The sequence below is a fragment of the Lissotriton helveticus genome, chromosome 1_1 (genome assembly GCF_964261635.1).
Source record: "Lissotriton helveticus chromosome 1_1, aLisHel1.1, whole genome shotgun sequence".
NCBI lineage: Eukaryota > Metazoa > Chordata > Amphibia > Caudata > Salamandridae > Lissotriton > Lissotriton helveticus.
In genome coordinates this window covers 933994285-934016307 of record NC_136057.1, presented here as the reverse complement: position 1 = coordinate 934016307, position 22023 = coordinate 933994285, and the positions used below count along the sequence as shown (strand labels likewise).

At 41.8% G+C, this 22023-nt stretch overlaps 1 protein-coding gene across 24 annotated transcripts in view; it reads left to right on the top strand.

Annotated features, from left to right (window-relative positions):
- Window positions 1–22023, top strand: part of CELF2 (CUGBP Elav-like family member 2) — a 1322506-nt gene that overhangs the window by 927954 nt on the left and 372529 nt on the right. For all 24 annotated transcript variants that reach the window (XM_078676914.1, XM_078676806.1, XM_078676874.1 and 21 more), the window contains one exon: window positions 7368–7564. In XM_078676914.1, coding sequence (XP_078533040.1) covers window positions 7387–7564 — 178 coding nt within the window. In that variant the 5' untranslated portion in view covers window positions 7368–7386. The remainder of the gene's footprint in view (window positions 1–7367; window positions 7565–22023) is intronic.

Sequence of the window (22023 nt, the reverse complement as noted above, 5' to 3'; positions counted from 1 at the left end):
GTGTAGTATATATCTGACTGAAGACTTGGTCTCAGCAGCTTTAGTACTTCCTTGAAAAATACCTGCGCACACTAGGCCAATTATGCATTGGCAGCAGATACACATAAGCCATTAGACATAAATGATTGGCCGCAAGGCATTCATTACCACATATCTGCTCCAGACATAGTGTGCAAACTAACAGATAATTGTTGCCTAATTTGCTGTGTCTGCAGATTTCCAGTGAATGTCTGACAAATACAGATAACTCCATGTGCTGTTTTATCTTGGTGTAGCCGGTCACTTATTCTGTGCACACTGCTGTGGACTGAGGAGAGCACTGTGCAAAAATGGTGCCCAAACGTGAAAGTTTGTACCAACATCTGACTTATAAAATAACCGAGGCGTAGTCGGCTGCACATCAAGCATGAAGCTCTTTTGAGTAGCTAGATATGCCTGAGCTGATACTCCTTGTCCTTCTACTACACTAAAAGTTGAAGAAATGTCTCAGCATCATTCACATCCCAACAGCATTTGCTTGCACTAAAGGTGCCCATCTCTTTATTCCGGCATAACTCATCTGCATCATTCCACCTCCAGTTTTATTTTCCTTTTAACTGCACACGTTAGTGAGCGCCTGGCTGAGGTTAGGGATTGTGTCTGTGTTTCATCGCTGGTACTTACAAAGACAGTCAACAGACAACTGTACAAATGTGCAAAATATTTTGACCCCTCCTCCTTGATTGCTACTCTTGGTGGTAGGTGCTCTACCCAGCTCAATCTTTGAGGTTATCTCCAGATTCCATACCTCTGACAGTTAGCCCCAGTAGTGTCCCCCCTAGTAGATTGTTATTTTTCTGGGTGTATTTGGTTTTCTCCTAACTTCTGTTTGGTGGAAGCAAGAGGTGGATCTCTGCATTTCCTACCATGTGCTCATACCTCTGACCTTACCTGTCCCCCTCCCCAGAAGGATTATGTTGTGTGGTATTTGCACACTACGTTTGCTATCGAAATAATTCACACGGCTGCCGATGTGCTTTCATTTCCTTCATTTCTTTCGAAAACTAGAGCGCATTAAGTTCATGATCATGACTCTAAATCAATTGAGGTGCTGCTGCAAAGCAGCCATGAAGCTGGAGTGGGTCCAGAAGTGAATTAATCTGAAATGTATTTGATTTTGAAAGGCTCCATCTGGCAGTGTTTGGAAAAGGCAATAAGACAGACACATAAACAAATGATCATCTGCACTCAAAGAGCCAGATGTAGCCTCCGAAAGAACTGAAAAAGAACATGGCTTCCTGTAGGAGTTTAGGTGAGAATACTAAGGCAATGGCATACTCGCTTTAGAAGCCACCATTTTGCAAGGAGAAAGTCCATGGCTTCTTTGTTGTCAATACGGGTTCTGTCTGGTATTCACCACGATCAAGAGGGCAGAAAGGCAGAACAATGGGGTTTTAGTCCTATCTATTTGGAATCCAAAAAAGGCTCCCTTACATTAGTGGGAGGGCCGAGGGACAATTGCTCAAAGAGGAAACTTTTGTTTCATCACTGAAATCATGTTTAAGCAAGATTTAGAATATATATTTTTTTAAAATGCCACCTAGACCCCATCCCTTCAATTCTTATTCCACGTGCAAATTTGGGATGCAGAGCTGAGAAATTTGACAAACTCAGGTTGTATGATGGCCAGAGGGCCAGGCTGATGCCAGGCACAGTAAAAGCCACTGAATCTCTAGATTTGCTCTGGATCCTCTGTAAATGAGTTGGACTCCGCAGATGCGCCCTCCTTTAGGCCCAGTCCTTCTCCTCTTCTACAGTTGATGAGAACGCCTAGACTTCTCAGGGTGAGAATGGGCCAGCATTCAAACAAGTTATCCTCTGTGATTTAATATGGTGAGGGAGCTACAATGTGGCTGGGAGTCCTCCTCAGTGAGAAAGCACGAAGAATTTGGATGATGGAACAGAGTATGTAATCACGTCTTCTGAATGGTATCAAATCTGAATCGGGCCTCTGCCGAGAAAGTAACAGTCTAGAGACCATGTTCTTGGTGATGGTTCGTTATGAAGGTCAAGGAAAGGATGACTTGTTTTTCATTCTCTGGTGCTCCCTTTAATTTTTGGAATACTAAGATTTATGATATACAACAGACGAACATCATCCCAGATCATTGTGTCATGGGACAAAATAAAGGATCTTCTGTTGTTGCAACAATGTCCTATGCCTACGAGGCGAATGCCTAAGCAGTACTTCACCTTTGCGACTGTTGTAGGTGGGTCACTCAGAGGACCTGAGCTATGACATGCTGATGCTTTGAAACACTGCTGAGTGATAACAACATGGCAATAAAGGCGTTGGAGGAACATCATGGAAGCACCACTCTTATTGGCATTCTCTGTTGTCAAGGCTACCGAAGTCCAGTGGAGGCAATAAGGACCATTGAAGATCAGGAGAATTATAGCTAATAGTGAGGTTGGCCAGCTCGCTAGTATGTAGGCACCATGACCCATAGGTTCGAAAGATGCCAAAGGAGATAAGTGAAGGCTACGAGGGAAGAAATATATTTGCCTAGGCACCATGCTTTTAGAAGCTGCAGTTGGCGCTATGGCCCCTAAATGTACTTTCCACGGATACAAGTAAACCTGTTCAGAAAACAGCTGATCTGCCAGAGACATCCGTACAAGACGCAAATGCCACAGACCGCCTGAGGAACCATGCGCGAGGACCACTTCTACTGCAGATAAGTGGAGAAGGATGGTCTGATTCTTGACTAAATGAAATTTAGTGCAACCTGTTTAATGAGTAATTAGAATCTGCCGAGATAAGCTCCTGTTGTTGTTAAGGAAGCGGATGATATTGCCTGAACTGAATCTTAAGCGATGCGCAGTAATTTTAACTCCACTTCCAGGCCGTCACAAGGTATGTCTGTGTAGGTGTAATCAAATAAAAACCACCATTAAAGTTAATGAATTTCTCTTACTGCGCGGGAGAGAAGTGCACTCTGCTCCAAATATGGCTAATTAAAGACGCAGCGCATCAGTAATAAGTTCTCTTAATATTAAGTAGTCAGCTGCCTTAGAAACAGAAAAAAAGCTAGCATGATGTCTTCTAAAGCCTAATTATGGCTGATAATTATTCTCAGAACCCAGTCCTGTGCGCTTTGGTTAGAGGGACTGGTGCAGTACAGATTTCCTCCTTTTATAATTTTTTTTAAATTAATTTAGTGTTTCACACAAACTGCTCAAATTTAATATTTTATTGAAACTAGTTCTCTTCTTGAATGTGCTGCAGAGAGGATTGTATCATTGAATGCTGAGCTTAGGGATATCGTGGTACCATAAAAGCATAGACAAAATATAGAAAGATAAGTGCATATAGATTTACTATTCTTAACTGCACACGTGCACCCATATATAGTTTCGTGATATATATATGTGGTGTTAGGTATAGAAAATATATCCATAGTTACCGTCAATGTTTTGTCTCTTCATAGTATGTCTATGATAATAAGGTCCCACGATATTCCCTTCTCGATATGTAGGAGGAACACCTGCAAAGAGCAGTGCAGTTAGTTTAAATAATTTGTATTAGTTTCATTAAATAGACCTTAGTGCAATAGTGACAGGCATATAATACAGATCGCAAATGAAGCACACTACATATAAAGTAATTTGCTTTAAAAAAGGTTCAAAGATAATTATAATAAATAGATTCAAATATGGGTTAAAAAGGAGAACCATCCAGATAATTATAACTTCCAGATCAAAAGTGATATCAATATATCTCACATGACATGCATTCACAACCATTTAAGCATATTCCAAATACTGTATGTTCCGTACATAGCTTGGGTCTACTAAAATTAGTACAATGAAACTATAACATAAATCCCCCACCCACAGTTACCACTAATCAAGAAAAGCCATCATAAATAAAGTGTCAAAATATACCACCTGGACCAGCATATCACAGCAGTACCCATTATCACCCAATTTATCAGTATTCAACTAGACTTCCCTCCTTTACCCACGATGACTCAGGGAGCTATTCAAGAAATCTGTGTCTGCTTCTGGGGCCAACAGACTACCCACCAGGCGTTCCCACGCTTTACCCCTTTCAATTTTCCCTCGTCCTCTTTTTATGTCATGAAACAACACAGCACTCTCCAAACTTGCCCATTTAACCATTTCTTTATGCCATCTAGTAATTTGAGGATCATGCACTTATTTCCAGTGTATAGTCAATTCTCGTTTTGCCTAAATCAGTAAAACTACTAGTAGTTTTCTTATTTTTAGGATTAGGGTATCCCCTAGGAGGCAAAGCGGGGGTACTTTGCGTGATATCCCCCTAAGGTTATTCCATTAATATATTCTATTACTTCTTCCCAAACCCCTGAGCAGTGGCAGAATTAGTACAAAACGGACATTGCTGGTTGTGAGGTGGCTCCCAGTCTAGGCATCCCTGCAAGCGCAATAAAAGCATTTTAAAATTTTCTTTAAAATTTAACGAGTCTCACCATAAAGTCCTTAAGGGGTCGTTTATTACACATGCAGATGTGGAAGCGGGGCTACCGCCTTTTGTTGTGTAATACTTACTGCCCTAAGAAAAGCATTGCAAGAATCACAGTGGGCACCCACCATAGGCATCAGATCCACCACTAGGCAGTACTTTGTGAGTCATCACATTTTTGTAGCATTCAAATTCAAACAGGGCTGTGCCACAGTGAGTGCACAAGAGCTGGGATAATTGCAGCCATGTCTCTATAACTGCTAATTTTATAGGGTGCTTTTTCTTCAAGGGAAAGTTCTATGGCCATGCACAGAGGTCAATGAATTCAATAAATGTCACAAAACTCCTAGATCGCTACCATATTGTGATATCCCGATGAATGACACTACCCTAGTCAAAGCCTGCTGTCCATTCAGAGCTAGGCTTTGATCTAGCAAACTCCCAGTATGGACTAGTCTGCATATGTAGATAAGAAGTATGAGCGAACTGTGGTTTTTTTCTTTCCAAAGATGCTTTCTTCTTCAAGCCATGTGTGTAGCAGATCTGCCAATCAAACAATAAATTGATCACAAACCCACAGTGTGTAAGACGTGGGACCACCCGTTTGTATCATCCGTGAAACGGTCTCAAATGATCTGCAAATCAGATACCAATGGCTTAATTCCCCAAACCAAGACACTTCCATTACTGATTGACCACCTTACATGGAGTGCAGCTTTGTGGCACCGTTTGCTCTCATCACGCTTATTTACTGCAGGAAGGAGACGCAGTGGCTCTGCTTAGAGAGCGTGAATTCCAGACCATCTCCAGTTCCTTCTGTAGGACCTCTTGAGCCGTTGGGACACACAAACGCGCGCTAGATTGTTACGGTCTTGATTGGTACAAATTGAGAGGGGATACTTTGAATGTGGCTAGCCTATCCCGGCAATCCTGCTGGACCCAGACTACCTTTACTATAAAAAGGATTCGTTTCCAGTGATTAGAGATGACGTGCCAGGTCGCCTGTGAGTCCGCTCAACTCAATTGCCCTGAGACTGGAACGCCCTGCTCCCGCTTCAGTCAGAGCCCGCTCGCCCTATGCTTTAATTTGCTTTTTCATAAATCATCGTCTGCTCTCCGACAGTAACCACCAGGGGACTTTTCTGGCTGAATTGTTATTGGGATGCTGACTTCCATGTCACTTACACCCCCCACCGCCCCCCAAGCGGTTCAGGTCGGACATTTTCTAACCTATCACTTGCTTTCCTTTTCTGTACCTTGGGCCCAGCCTTACGCGGGCCCGAGAGTAATTTGGCAGCTGTGTTGTAGTGCAATGTAAGTAATATATCATCTCAACAATATGTTATTCCCTCTGTTCCTGCGAAAAATAAAAAAGGTGAAGTCAGGGGCAATGCAAGCTCTTCATTTTAATGTAGAAGCCTTACTTTTCAATAAAGGTGTCGACTATTTTAATATAGTTTGCTCTCTGGTGTCCACAGTTCAAATATTTCCTCTTTAATAACATTACACAATGATCATCGGCTCCAAGGCCCAGTCAATCAAATGGAATTGTCTGCCAGATTGTGTAGTAATTTAGCTCGTTTGGATAATGCGCCTACTGCAGAGATCTGTTTCGAGGTCAGTGAATGGCAAATGTAACTTCGTTGTTGAAGTATGTCTGAGGTAGATAAAATCGGTGCTGCATCTGTTGCAATCTCTAAAGTGCATAGACCCTCCAAGGGACCTTATCTGCTCTGGTATTTATTGTATTCAGGCTTAAAATGTTAAAAAGGAGAAATACTTTTGCAATTCTACCAAAACATAAAACCGACACTTTTGGGGATTTTTGCAAATATTCTGATAAGTCGGGGTCTTTTCAACTCCACATTAAATTGATGTTTAGCAGTAAAACAAGAGCCCATTTCGCTTTTTGGCCAAAGGCTTTGATCATGTGATCAGAGCCTTTGGCCAAAACGCGTCTTTTCGGTATTAACAATAAAGGGTTTACTGCATTGGAGCCCTTCCGTGTGAGCGTGTTTTTTATGTTGCATCGTTTGACAGTTGGATCCAGCGTTTCACGCTCCACCCTCGTGGGGCTCCCGCAAGTATGAATGTAGCTGTCTAGTGAAAGGGTCTGATAAGTGAACACATGAGAGAACGTTTTCCCAAACTTTTTGTGACCTGAGCCAAACCACTGTCTGGCGCAAGACACTGAAATCTGGAAGACGAATGTAAGTAAATAGCTGTTTCCAATGTGTAAAAGAGGCCGAAAGTGTCGTAATTCTTTCCCGTGTCGCTGTAACGTGTTAAAGAGCAGCTCCACACTGCCTGACAAATCTCAGGTTGTGGGGTTGCTTTGTCCTCAGTTCTGCCCCGGCAGCCGACAGTAACCCCGAGATAGGAGGACTTCTTGTATGAGAGTGGGCAGTGAGTGTGTAGCCCCTCCTACATAGCCGGAGTGTTTTTTTCTGTGTGAGTAATCCCCGAATAATTTGGTCCACACATGGCGCCTCACGCCGCCTGCAAGCCTCATGGCCGGTCTCATGCATTAGTAATCTGACCGCTGTCCAAGCCTTTCATGTGCCTTCATAATGACGCTTGATCTGCCTTACCACTGCTAATGCACCACAGGCCTCTTTACAGAAGTAATGTAATGAAGCCTCAACGTGTTAGTAGTAACCACGTTTTGGCTGGAATGTTCCCTCCAGGCATTCAGAAGAGCTGCTGCCTCCATGTATGCTCTTACGTAATACGTACCAAAACAAAGTTTGCAAACTCATACTTGTCTAAGGAAAGACCTATTTTCCTAAACCTCATTCTAGGTCCATGCCTATGTAGACTTTTATTTGTTGACCTGTCAATGCTTCCTTCTCACCTTGTTGTCCTTCTTTGTCCTGTACAGTAACGGCACAGCTAACAAAATGAACGGAGCTTTAGACCACTCGGACCAGCCTGATCCAGATGCCATCAAGATGTTTGTTGGACAGATCCCAAGGTCCTGGTCAGAGAAAGAACTTAAGGAATTATTTGAGCCTTACGGAGCCGTCTACCAGATTAACGTCCTGCGAGACAGAAGCCAGAATCCTCCTCAAAGCAAAGGTAGGCCTTGTTGGTTTATGTTGTGTTCTCTGATTGAGCGTGTTTCATTCACAAGGTTGCAAGAACCGGTGATGCTGAAATTTCAAAGGATATGATTGGAAATTACTCTTAAGTTACGCAGAGTGCTCGCCGATTCCCTGTTCTCACATTCAAATCTGAACACATCTCAGCAAAGACATCCTATACCTCATTTCTGGCCGTCCATGACTAGTACATCCTCTGATCCCCGTCAAGAGGAAATAAACACGTCAGTCATGCTACTGGACTCTGCTAACGCTGCTGGCTGAGGAATAAGCATTTGATTGTGGACTCAGAAGACCTAGGTTCTTATCCCAGTATTCCCACCTGATGATTTGATTTTGGCTCAGTCACTTTATCTTCCTATCAACAGCTGGAAAATGCAGAGGTAATGTAATTTAGGTGACTTGAAAAGTGAGCTACTAGCCATACCACATAATGTTAAATCCAGCATACGAGCAAGGTCTAAAGCAAGCTTGAAATTCTCAACTAGATCCCACTAATGTGGGAGTCACCGTGGCAATTCCAGCGAAGCCCTACAGTGAGGAAGAGGGACTTTAACAACAGATGTAGTGGAGGGCACAAGAGCTATAATGCTTTTGGAGCATTCCACCATCCACTGAAGGTAGACTTTTTAAATAAAAAAGGCTGAAGCAAACACAAATATTATAGTGTTGGTACAGAAGGTCTGTACAAGCCATTAGTGGCCTTTAGCCTTCTCATTATCTTCAGTGGAGCTCTCAACATTCTAATATTCTTATAACCATTGATAAACACCCTTGTTGGAATGCAGTGATTGGCACACTCAATCAGGAATGAACCAATGTTTGTACCTGTATTGTAAGCTTTCCATTGGTGTTTGTGGTGCAGGTTAGAGGCATGAAGAAGAGAAGAGAAGAGACAGCAACACACAACCGGCCATGGTCAGTAGGCATTTGGATGTGATTGTGATACAGAATTAGGGAAGATATTGCTAATAGCATTATTTCATTCATCCAGGTGGGAAATGATGTATATTCGAACACTGGAGTGTTGAGAGCTCCATTGAAGACAATGAAGTGGCTTGTTGTATTTTCTAATTTGCTTTGTCCTTTAAGTAGAGCATTCCAACGCCAAGGTTCTAACGTTGCCATGCTGAATGGCATAGGTGCATTACTGACCAGTCAGTTGTCTGCTGGCTTGAGAGGGATCGCCATCGTTGTTCTTCTTCGCCTGGAATAAAGTGTTTTTATACACTTGTATTTGGGCCAGTGTATCTTTGCTCACAACAGATGGCGACAAGGATGGGATACAAACCCACGCGTGCACAGCACAATGGATTAGCATAGTGAATCTTGTACATTTGCTGTGGTTGACTATTCTATCCATGTATTTTGTCATTATTGGCTATTCCACACCTAATGCAATGTTTGTTCTCATTGTCTATTCCACTTCAAAAGTAATTTCATGCAATTTGTTTATCTGTTGTGAGCAAAGATGCACTGACCTGAGTACAAGTGTATAAAAACACTTTATTCCAGGTGCAGAAGAACAATGTTTGTGATCCCTCTCCAGCCAACAGACATCTGAATGGTCAGGTATGCACCTATGTCATTCAGCATGGCAACGCTAGAACCTGGGCGTTGGAATGCTCTACTTAAAGAACAAAGCACATTAGAAAATACAACACATCTTCTCTCTTTAAAATAATTTGAAATAAACATATTTCATTAAATTACATTTGAAGTGGAATAGACAATGAGGACAAACATTGCATTAGGTGTGGAATAGCCAATAATGACATGTACATGGATGGAATAGTCAACCACATCAAATGTACGAGATTCAAATAAAGTGTTTTTATACACTTGTACTCGGGTCAATGTATCTTTGCTCACAACATGGCTTCAGGCTTATAATGGCCAGTATAAGCCGGGACCTCCAACATTCCAATGTTTGTGTTTCTCCCTTTTTTTATTTAGAACATAGCCATATTGCTCTTTTGCCTCGTGCTATACCTGTTGTTAAAGGCCCTCACCCTCGTTATAGGGTTCAGGGCATTTAACAACCGGTATAGCCCTCAGCAGCGGGTTGTAAGGCTATATTAACTGCACTTACAGCACATAATACTCAATGTACATCGGTATAACCTTGCTATTGAGATGATGACTCTTGTCATATCTTATGGTCTTACGGATGGCGCTCTAGAGTTGTACTAGCCACCTCCTTCACTCTCTGCATGTGCTGTCATTTTTTAGGGTGCTCCTTCCTCTACCCCTTGGACTCCAGGCAACTGATCTGACGGTATCTGGGTGCACTGTGGTACTTGCAGTAGAAGCCCTCCTCCATTCAGATTGTTGTAAAGGTCACGCAGACACGGAATGCCACTTGTATCTCTCTTAACACCCTGGCGGGCTCCTTAACTGGTCGGAAGAGGCGCCTTGAGCAGTGCGCTCCTGTCCCCGTGCCTGGAAGAGAGAGACTCGCTTCCAGCAGTCGGTTTATCCAGGAGATTAGGAGTGCTGCATGCTTCAATTATCGACTTTGCCTCTCCACCTTCTGCGAGACCCACAAGCCATGCTGTCCTACACACATCCCTGCCCTCGTGATAATCTTTCATCTCCATGCTAACCCGAGGGCTGGGAGCGGTGACCGAAGGAATGGCCTGCGTAATGTACATTAAAGCGGTGAAGGACTCCCCCCTTCTTGTGATTCTGGCTCAATCTTCGACTCCATTGCCTTAATAAATGCAAATCCTTGCTCTTGAGCAAGGGCAGAACGCTATATATCCGCCGCTCACCAAACAATGCTGCAGACGCCATGATGTCCTAAACAAAATGTCGGTCTTCAAACACATTTGAAGCTGACAAGCATGTAACTAATGATAAAACGCCCATTAAAATAACTTAGCAGGTTTGCTCAGCTGCTGCAGTTACCTGTACGTAACCAATGCATCTCATGTGCACAGTTCAGAATAGCCAGCCATACCTGACACCCTTCCCAGGTCAATAAAATGAATATCCTGTAGCTGGGCAAAGGTATCATGAGTGTGCTCAGTATCAAAGATTGGCAAGAGGTTGATAGTGAATGCCGTATAAAAACATGGCATTAATATATCCAATGTTACCTCTTGCAGAACCCTCCCATGCAATTATTATTTTATTATTAGTGTTGTTGCTGCTTTTTGTATTATTGTTGGTTTTTGTGTCATTGCCATTATCATAATTGCTGCTATTTTATTGGGACACTCACTGGCGGTCTCTCGGTGCTGAGTGCAAGGATGGGGATATAACAGGTGCTGTGATTGGGTAGATCCCACAGGAAAAACCATTGTTTATAGAGTCTAGCAAAAGGCAGGTGATTGGAAATGTTGTGAATGTGTATGGTGGAAGAGGCTCCAAGGCTTCAAAGCCAGGATGGAGAAGGCTCGCCTGTTAAAGTGATTGCTGTGGAAGTTGGGAACGGAGAGGAGGTGCTCCAGAGAAGAGCTTGGGGCTTTGGCAGGGATCTAGTGATAGAATTTAGCTGTGATAAAAGTTGGTGCTTCTTTCTAGAAGGAGCAATGTAAGGTGACCTGTCTTGTGCTTGACTCCTGGAATCCAGCAGGGAAGGTATAGCACTTGGGAAATATGGGAGCTTCTATAGAGGCAAGCGTTCTGGAAAAGGGTCGTGCACCGCCAAAGTTTACACATGGGCAGAAGTATACGCCAGAAGGCGGCAAACTAAACAATACACGTCTCATACAGACACTTCATCAACGGAAAGTGATAGAACAGACAAAGGAAAATCCACTAAAGAATCTACAAAAAACATACCCACAGAGAAACCGACGACATCGGAGCCTTTTTTAGGCTCAGGCCACTCAGAAATAGAAGACCCAGGAGGGGACGCAACAAAAACAAAAGAAACAAATCAGCCACAAACGAGAAATGCCACGACCAGGAAAGACAGAAAGAAACAACATTAAAAACGATTGAGAATCTAGTGTTAAACATCTCGGATCAGAAGTTCAATGAGTTCCAGATAAACACTTTACAACGAGGATTATCATTTGTACCGAGCTCACACACCAACCAATTAGAACTAGAGGTGAGCCTCTTTAAACTTACACGTAAAATGAGATTGAGACACTTCTTTGAGAACGTGATGACTGAAAAACCACCTCCAAAGGAAATGAATTGAAAGGATTAAAGACTCCAAGTACTTATATGCCACCAACATCACATAAGACGATCGATCTTTTTGAAAACCTATGCAAACAGGAAATCAATAAAATCAACACCAACAAAAGGGTTAAAAATCCAAATATGTCTAAAAAGGAGTTTGGAGCAATTGAAAGCATAGCGAATAATGAACAAATCATATGTCAAAAAGCAGACAAGGGAGGGGCACTTGTTATAATGAACAAGGAGTTCTACGAAAAAGCAATAAACACACATCTAGGAGATATCCACACATATATGGAGATTGACCAAGATCCAACAGAGGAAATCCGTAAAACCCTACAAGTGATCCTGAATCAAGCTACAGAAAAAGGCACAATCAATGAAAAAACCAAAAGATACTTAACGCAGGAGAATCCCAAGAGCCCGACCATGTACCTAGTACCGAAGGTACACAAAGATCTACAAAACCCCCCATGTCGCCCAATCGTATCCACCAAAATGAGTATCCACGAACCAGTGGGGAAATTCATAGATAAACATTTACAACCACTGGTAATCAAAAACTTATCTTACATCAAAGACACAACAGATTTCTTGGTAAAGTTACAAGGAGTGAAAATGGAAGAAGGCTGCATTTTGGCCACTATAGACGTTAAAACGCTATACACAGCCATACCTCATAGAGAAGGCTTAGAAGCCATCGAAAAAGCTTTACTACATAGCACCTATCCAGAAAACTTGCAAATCTTCTTGATGGAATTGATGCAATTTACCCTCATGAACAGTTATTTCACCTATGATAAACGCTGGTTCATCCAACTCAATGGAACGGCCATGGGAAATTGCGCCGCACCGGCGTACGCAAATCTATTTATGGGATCTTTTGAAGAGGAACACATTTACAACAACCAAGAGTGGGCTACACATCTGTTAGCATACATGAGATTTATTGATGACATGTTCATCATATGGAAAGGCACACAGGAATCATTGGAAGAACAACTGAAAATCCTGGATGAAAGAAACGACAGAATTAAATTCACATGGAACATCAATGACACCACCATCCAATATCTTGATGTAGAAATCACATTAAACAATGCTACCATCACAACAAACCTATATTGTAAACCTACAGATAGAAACAATCTGTTACAGTATACAAGTCATCACCCTCCATCATTGAAAAACCACCTTCCGTACACACAATTTCTCAGGGTTAGGAGAGTGGTCTCCGAGGATAACGCATGCCAAGAACAACTACAAACCATGGCGAACAGGTTTTCCACAAGAGGCTATCCAGAGGAGATGATTCATAAATCCATGGCTAGGGCACTAACGAAAACCAGACAAGAATTATTGACTTATAAGGCATCCACTAAAGCCCAACGCATAACATGTGTTAGCAAATTTTCCAACGTGAGTACTCAATTTAAAAGAATCATACATAAGAATTGGCAAATAGTAAAAATGGAATCAGACTTTAATGGTATATTTGATCAAGAGCCCTTATTCGCACACTCGAGAGGAAAAAACATTGGTGAACTTTTGAAGAAATCCAAACAGGCAACCCAGCACCGGACATATAAAGGAACTGTCCCATGCTTAAATTGTGCGAATTGTCACAACATCATAAAGGGGTCGAACATTAGTCACCCCATGAAAGGACACAAAATACCCCTTAAAGTCAACGCTACATGCGACACCACCAATGTGGTATATTTATTGAAATGCCCTTGTGGATGCGTCTACGTGGGACACACGGAAAGAAAACTGAAAGGGAGATTAACCGAACATAAAAGTAACATCAGAACTCACTCATCTAAATCCACTGTAGCGACACATTTCGCAGAGAAACGCCACAACTTGAACCAATTGAGAGCCTGCGTTTTGGAAGTGATACCGAGAAAAGAAGGGGCCATGAACAAAAAAAACCTATTGAAGAGAGAAAATCATTGGATTTATTATCTTAGCAGCCTTAAGCCAAATGGTTTAAATGACAGAACCGAATTTACATGCTATCTTTGATTATTTGTACTTTATCACAATATGTAAATAAGATCAATACTCGTTAATAGCAGTATTAGCACGCATGTGAGGAACATGACTAGGAGTCCTGATTAACCTCGACGTTTAATATGTTTCTAGTTGAGGAGTCATTGAATGTTAAAGTTGTTTCGATTGCTCTTTTAAAAAAACGCGTTTTCTTTCATATAAAAAAAACGCCAGTTTAACTCACAGGGCATGCGTCAGGCACGCGGCGTCAGTTTACTTTTCACAGCAGTGAGAGCGCAACAGCAGCAGGACCCCGCATAGCGTAGCGGGATACATTTTTCAGCAACTAAGGTGAGCAATGGCGGATTTAGACAAGCTAAGAGTAACCTTAACGCGGCAACAGAGAAGGGGACCCCATCCGTTGATAGTTGGTTAAATGAGACATTTAACGTAACTACTCTCAGTGAAACGAGTCGAGATAATCCAGTTGAGAGCACACACATAAATGAATTTGGGGTCGACTCTGATCACCTGAACACATTAGTAGAACGCACGCTGACCCATTTAGTTTTAAGGGGGATTGAACACGCTTCAAATGCTAGATTAGTAGAGACGGTTAACAGCGCGTTAATGAACATGAATTTCACGAAGAATTGATACAATGTATATTTTTGTTTACTTGTAGACGTTCCCTGATGAAGGTGTGTGTAAACACTGAAATACATTGGAACTAAAAGGATTGTTGCAACATTTATGAAAACAGAAAAGTGATTGAAATACAGATTTTTTTTGAACATTTGAACACTTGTACGAAGTTTCCTTTGTTATAACAAAGCTGTAAGAGTACAGCACATCAACACTGGTGCCATGGGAGATGCACTTATGTATTAATAGGTGTGCATCTTGTAGCTTCTATAGAGGCCCAGCACAAAGCAGCCCACACCAGTGTCTGTGTTGGTGAGTCCAAGGGAGCCGAAGGTACAGGCTACTGACGTCGGCACAAATACACAACATGCAAGCATTTACAACAGCCACTCTGCAGAAGCATCAGGTCAAGGACAATTAGTGAGAGAGTACAGAGGTGGACTGATGAACCACAGTGCTATACTCTTCAAGGTGGAGACCGAAGTTATTAATTGCGTAGAAGAGTGAGAGGAATGGAGGACCCAGGCCTGTAAAACAGCAAAATAGTGAGTACACTCTGCCTCAATAATACTTCCTGCCCCAAACAACAAGAGTTTTCTGAATATAATGGCAAACAAAACCAGTGCAACTAACTTTTTTGGCGCTAACCGAGATGTAGCAAAACTACATATAAACTCGTGAAGCTGGCAAAAACAGGAGTAGGTTCCAAAAATAAGTCTTTTTCCGTGTTTTTGTATGGAATATGCCTGAAACTTGCTTATAATCATTTCTACACTCTTCAGTTTGAAGTGTAAGCAGGTTGTGGCTGGCCATTTTAGAACATGCAGTAAGTATCTAATATCTGGTAACCAGATGCCAATAAATCATATTAAGTGAAAATTGTATGTTGGGTATGGAAATTAGCATCCAAGCAGTCATGCCATGCAAAAAATGAGGCCTAAGTCTTTTACCTCAAATCAGCAGTCTGATATGGGACGATTCAGCTTCAATCTACAGGCACCCTGCCTTGACAAATGTGTGACTACAGGAGGGTGCCTCCCGCTATATGTGCATGGCCCTGGAACCACCGGATCATAGGGTTTTTGAATGAAAGTTTCCTTGTTTCAAAGTGAGAGCTTTAGACCTCATTTTTTGCACAGCATGGTTGCTTGGATAGGCAGAGACACTCCTAGCCCTGACAAAGGCCCCAGACCCATGTGAGCTTTAAAGGCGGGCCGAAACATGTTGGCTTTAATTGGGTTTTTGAGACATTGAAACTCAATATGAAGACCCAAACTCTGCTTTTAGTTATGGCTAGGGTACCTACTTATTAAAGGAAAATTCCCTGTGTTTACTCTGAGACATTTTTATCTCTTACCTTCTGGATCCCTGCCACATATCCAGCTATGATTTATATAAGAACTCCCACTCATTTGGGGGTTGAATGAAGCGTGTTATAACATGTAGACTTTCCACTCTTAAAGCATCCCTTAGAAAGCGTGCTACCAGGATAAAGTCAAGACAAAGCTACGTGAGACATACATTCATTTTTAGGTCCAGCCTGGGCATGTGCTGCTGCTAGGAATACAGTAGTGGAGTCTGGCTTTGAAGCCCCGCCCATATTTTTAATTGCCTTGTGTCATTGTCCTTCGTGAACGCTGGCCTCGGAGTCGTTATTAGACTTGTTAGTCCCTCCTTGTTACCGCCTTGTCTGCATTTGGTACCTCCCATAACGACTGGACCTTTTACTTGTCTTGTTACATGGTCTGCTTTATCTTGCCTTTGAGCACTATTTTGCTTAATGATTTGTCCCTGTTCCAGCCACTAGGTCGCAGCATGCCGCCCGCTTTTATTTTACTTATTAATGGCAATCCGCTTTAATTATAGCGGCCACGTTTCTTTATTTATTTATTTTACTTACCAGTGCCGGTCCGCTTTAAGTATAGGGCTGTGCTTAATGTAATAAAAAAACAAATGTTTACTAGTGTGTATGCGGCGCTTTCACATTCACAGAGGTAACGCCCCTTTTAATAGACAAGCCGTGTCGAAAGAAGAGTGCGCGGCCGCTATTAAAGTGAAAGAGCGGCTTGGGTGCTTTTACACAAAAAAAAATCTGTTTGTCAGCTTGACAAACATGCTTTTTTTGGGGGGCAAAGCGCTGCATGCTGTGGTTTCACTTTAATGTCGGCCACGCCTCTTTCTTTAGATGTGGCTTGTCTAAAGAAAGGGGTGCGACCTCAATAAATGTGAAAGCTTCGCATGGGCGCTAGTAAACAAAAACATATTTCCAATGCAATAGGTCTCGCATTTGAGAGAGTTTAAGGTATTGTATTGCCAATAGCTCAAACTCTCATAAATGTGACACCTACCGGATTGCAAATGCTTGTTTTAAAAGATGGACACCAGAGAGTGCTAGAAATAATTCGACCATAAACATAGGCAGACAGTGCTCGTCTTTTGCTGTCTTTCTCTTCTACCACCTGATTCCTTGCTCATATATTTAACAAGAGCTGCAAAAGGGACGCTTGTTGACCCAGAGCGCCTCAGACTCGTGAAATCATTTAATTTGTGGCAATCATTTGATAAAAGAGTAACTTTGTTAGTCCAGGAAAACCCTGGCACGTGCACACTTCTCTTCAGGTCCAAAGCCATCGGTTAAAAGACGGTGGCCAGGAAAGACTAGGGAAACCCGCCAGCAGCGGCCGCCTCGTCTCATCCGTCTATAGGTTTCATTGAATAGTGAAATGAAACATGTTGATGAATAATTTCAACCAATTACGTCTAGTCAGTCTCATAAAGTAACTGTTTCAGAAAGGCTGGCGTAGGAATTAAAACCTAATGCATCCAGCAGGCCTTTTATTGTTTTCAGCGCGCCTAATTACCGTCAAATCCACACCCTTGAGTCCACCATTTTAAGTGGGTGCATGTCAGCCTGTCAATGCGCAGCCTTCCTGGCTGAACAGTCCCTTTGCTGTCATGATTTCAAAATTAAGACTTTTTTTATGTTATCACTTTTAAAATGAAATGTGATATTTTATTAAATAGGGTCGAAAATAGAATAAAGAAATCACATAATGCAGTTATTTGCACTCCTGTTTTCCAAACGAATACTGTTTTGTTATTTTTCAGGACTTTTGATATATTACAAAACAGGGTTAAAAATGAAAGTAGGCTCCGATCTAGTGAGCACAGAAGCTTTTTACGGTAAATTGAATTGTCTTTACTTCAAATGGATGTTTGACTTAATGTTCACAATATCAAGTTGGAAGGAAAGAAAATTCAGAGGGCCACCCACGATCCTGCAGGTCGCATGCTCGAAACCTAGCAGTGCCAACTCAGCCGTTCACACACACAAAGAGATTTTTAGTTTGAAGTGCTTGCTTTTTAAAATGCCATTATCATTTGAGACAGGTATTGTCTTGGTTACTAATTAATACAATTATTGAGCATATAGGCTTGTCAGCTTGCATACAGGTCTTCATGCTTAACTAGATCCAAACATTTATGAGAACATTTGTAAATTATACACGTACCTGGTGATATGTTGTACTGGAATATAGGTTTTCAACTCACATACACATGATGTTAACTGTGTCATCTATGCATGTAGTACTACGGTAATACTAGTGGAAGGAAACGGGAACTAGCCAGACCCACGAGCAGCCAATACCTGATTTAAAACAGTATTTCCCCCTCTGGAATGTTCAGCACACGCTATCAGGCCTGTCTAGGGACATTGGTGGTGTGCTAGATTCCTATGACGTACATCGGTCCTAGCCGCAAATATCTTGGTGCTCTATCATGGAAGTCGACTAGGGGTTGTCAGCTGGAGCTACATTTCAAGCAAGAGCTCTGCACCCACACCACTTGTAATGAGACTGCTTTATTCACATAGCCATTGTTACATATTAGCATTTAATCAATTCATTAAGTAAGAAAGCCCCTAATCAATTCATTAAGTAAGAAAGCCCCTTGGCCGTGTGCACGAGCACATCTGTGAGTGAAATCCACTTGCCGGCTGTCAACCTGTCAAACACTAGAGAGATGCCTTGAACGCGTGTCAATACCACTGTCCGAGAACCCAAGGATTGTACTGATACCTACCGCCTCTGGGAGCTTCTGAGAGCTCCCTTCACTCAGACTAATACCTGGATTAAACAGAGAGCACACAGAATACAAACTGTAGCAGAACATACTCAGCAGGGAAGGCTGACTGTGCTGTAGCTGCCAACTTAGCTCTCTTTGTAAATGGCGCAATCCGTATTGATCCGTCTCTTGGCGCTTGAGTTAGGAAGTGGGTGCTTTGAGCACTTTGGAAAATGCAGTCCCTTGCTATATTGCATGGTTTCATACTCTGGTGCTTAATTTGAACCAGGGCTAACTGGTGCTCTGCCTTGCCACATATTTTGAAGACCTGGCCGAATGATAGAGTTCCATCAATGTAATGAGTACGTTCTATCAAAAATGTGCCTGCAACAATTCATGGGAGTCTCTTATCCAAGAGGGCAGGTGTGAGAGGAGTTCATACTCTGATCATAACACAGGCCTCTCTGCTGGGACTACCAACAGCCGTGGGGGGTAAGTGCCTGAGATTTGCATTAGTGTTTTTTAGATGAAAAACATTAACAAGCACTGGCAAAGCCACCAGTCTGACTTTCAGATTGCAAACATATAATAATTGCTTTTGGGGTCTAAAACAGGTAGGAAAGAAGAGAGGAAATAAAGCAAAACACGCGACAGCGCCTCATGGAAAAGTTCAGTGTGGCAAGCAGACAATGGATCTGGGGCACACCTAGAAGTGGTCAATATCAATTGTGTTGGTTCTGTCATGCTCAAACGGAACCCAAGATGGTTTAAAACCATACAAATACTGCATCTAACAATTATGCCTTTATTTTTGTGTTTGCTAGCTCCATCCCTCTATTTAATATTTCCGTTTCGTCATGGAATCCGTAAATGTCGGTTCTGCACAAAAGCTCAATTTTTCAGTTTTTAATTATTAAAACGTAACTTTCCTGAGTCTTAATACATTATTCGTTTTTAATTAATCATCACAATATTTTTTTATCTTTTCACCTCTGTGCAGGTGGAATGTATTCTGAGAAAAACGTTAAATATCAGCTTTTGTTTTGATAAATAATCGATAGTGTAGTGTCACACTCTCCCAAGCAGTTAATACCTTAGAATATGAGTTCCATAAATGTGTAATTATTTTTTATAGGAACATAAGCTATCGTCTGGTCTGTAAGGCAGATGACTGAATAGATGGAATATGAGAGCAGGAATCCTGCTGGGGCGGGATTTAGGCATATTGAGCACGTAGTTTTCATGCAGCATGATGGAGGATGGGAGTTTGAATGCATGCGGAATATAAATACGGTAGACGTCGAAAGTACATTTGGTTTTAGAGATTGCATTCATCCACATAAACAGCTAGGTAGAATCCTGCACATGGATGGCACTCACTGTGGTGCACAGGGGTTTCCCTCTTCTAACCCCTCATCATGTCTAAGACACCTCCATGACACTTCCCTGTTTTTAACCACCATTCTATTTTTTTTGTTACCCTTTTTCTTTAGCCCACCACTTCCAGAAAGCCGATTCATCAATTGTGGAATTGCATGTCTTAGTTGTAATATCGCCTGTGAGGTAACTCAAATAGCTCATAGCTTGATTGGAAGCTCCTTCTGTTGGTCAATGACCAAATTAGCTCTTCTGCATACTCCGAGACAGCTCAGTTCAAGATCCAGTATGTAGCTTGAGCTAAAGCAGTGCAGTTGTTTTTTATGTAAGCCTAGCAGATAGTTCAATTGTGGTATAGTGAAAGAGCATTAAGTCAGAAGACCAGAATATAATTTAAGCTTAAATCTTGGAGGCTTGCGATAGGACACTGGAAAAGCACAGTTGCGACCTGGGTGAAAAAGGTAGCTCAGTTGTATTCTTCATGGGTAGTGAGTTGTACATCCCATGGCCAGCTCAGCTGTAAGTCTACCAGACACGCTCGCCCAGAGTTGTGGCAGTTCTGGTCGAAGTATTGAAAGGGTCTCCGGTGAAGGCCTGGAAGTTAGCTCAAATGGGTGCTTCTGGGATTATTCAGGTGGATGCTTGGTCTGTAGTCCACCTCTTAGTTCAGTTGTTGGCCAGGAGGGAGATAGCCTGTTTGTTATGATACACTTTTGTCATGAAAGTCATCTGTGATTCGACCAAACAAATCAGCATTTTCTTAATTTGTCAAAAGATAGGATTGTCAGACTGATTTTCTTAGTTTTTGTAATCACTAGTATTAGGATGCATCCAAATCGTCAGTTGCAGCTGCCTCTCCTGGGCAAAAGACGAGAAGTGCCAATCAGAAGTGCTTTATTTTCAAACCAGCCAGTCCGCCATAACGCGTTTCGACCCACACTCGGGCCTTGAGCACATGAATTAGGAAATACTTATTAATGGGACACGTGACATCATATTTTGGTTCATGCGTTTGCTTTTGGAAACAGTCTTAAGCTGCCAGTTTATTGTATTGCACCATTAATATGGTACTTATTATCCCTATGTGGGAAGCTGAAGCCCTTGCCTACATGGGTTGTTGGTTTAACAGAAATGCACAGCAAATGCAGCTTATCTGTATGTTCGCACAATGATATACAAACATCTACTTTTTAGAACATTTATGAATTGCCTAAGAGGAGAATGCCATTTTTGAATTGCCTGATCACCAGGTGTTCTAGCAAGAAGGTATTGGGGTGTGAGTGCTTTAATCTAAATGGCAGACAAAAATTAAAACATTGTCAGGGTTTGACAGGCAGCGCTGATACCAGGTTCACCAACTATCATTGAGTGACATGAAATTCTATCTGTAGGACAAACATTAATGATATCTTTGTAGGATCAATAATATTTAAGCACTTGAATGGCACTTCAGAAAAGGGGCAGAGCAAGCATGAGTGTTGCTGTTAAAAAAAACTGACATCAAAACTCCTACAGCAGCTTAATCGTGTATTAAGAAAATTCTGCTCCTGATATATGCAGAAAAAGAAATCTTAAATTAGTTTTTGCTGTTTTTTTTCCTAATAGTTGGGTCTTTTTGTGAGGAATTTTAGATTTGCCACTGCCTAAGGTGTCACATTAAAAGCACACCTATATCTTAAGGCACAAAAGTTGTACTCTTATTGCAGTCTGACATATCAGACATTCATGCCTATGAAGTCGATAAAATTAATGTCTTAAGATGGGTCTAATTAACACCACTAAGTAAACAGCAATCATGTAACCTCTATTGGAGGGTCAAGAGAAAATACTTGTCACTGTAGGCTTTATTCTATTATATGAGCAAAGACATTATAATAAAAAGGCCATAGCATTCAGATTGTATTAATAAACTCAACCCACTTAGTTAATGTACTCCGCTGAAGAGATGTTTGTTCAGCCCACTGAAAAGGGACGCTCAGCCCTTCACCATTAAATCATGTTACAAATATTATGAGCTTGCGTTAAAAACATTGTAAAGTATCCTGTTGCTCTTCTTGGACAACTGTGCTTTTTTGAAAAGTCCTGCTATGGTAAATCTGTTCAATACCCTTTTCAAATAGCCACTCACATCTATTCTAAACTCTCCCACAGTCGGTGATGCTGTCCAAATTCAGACACATTTGCTAAATCTTAGCCTCACCCAGATAGCTCTGA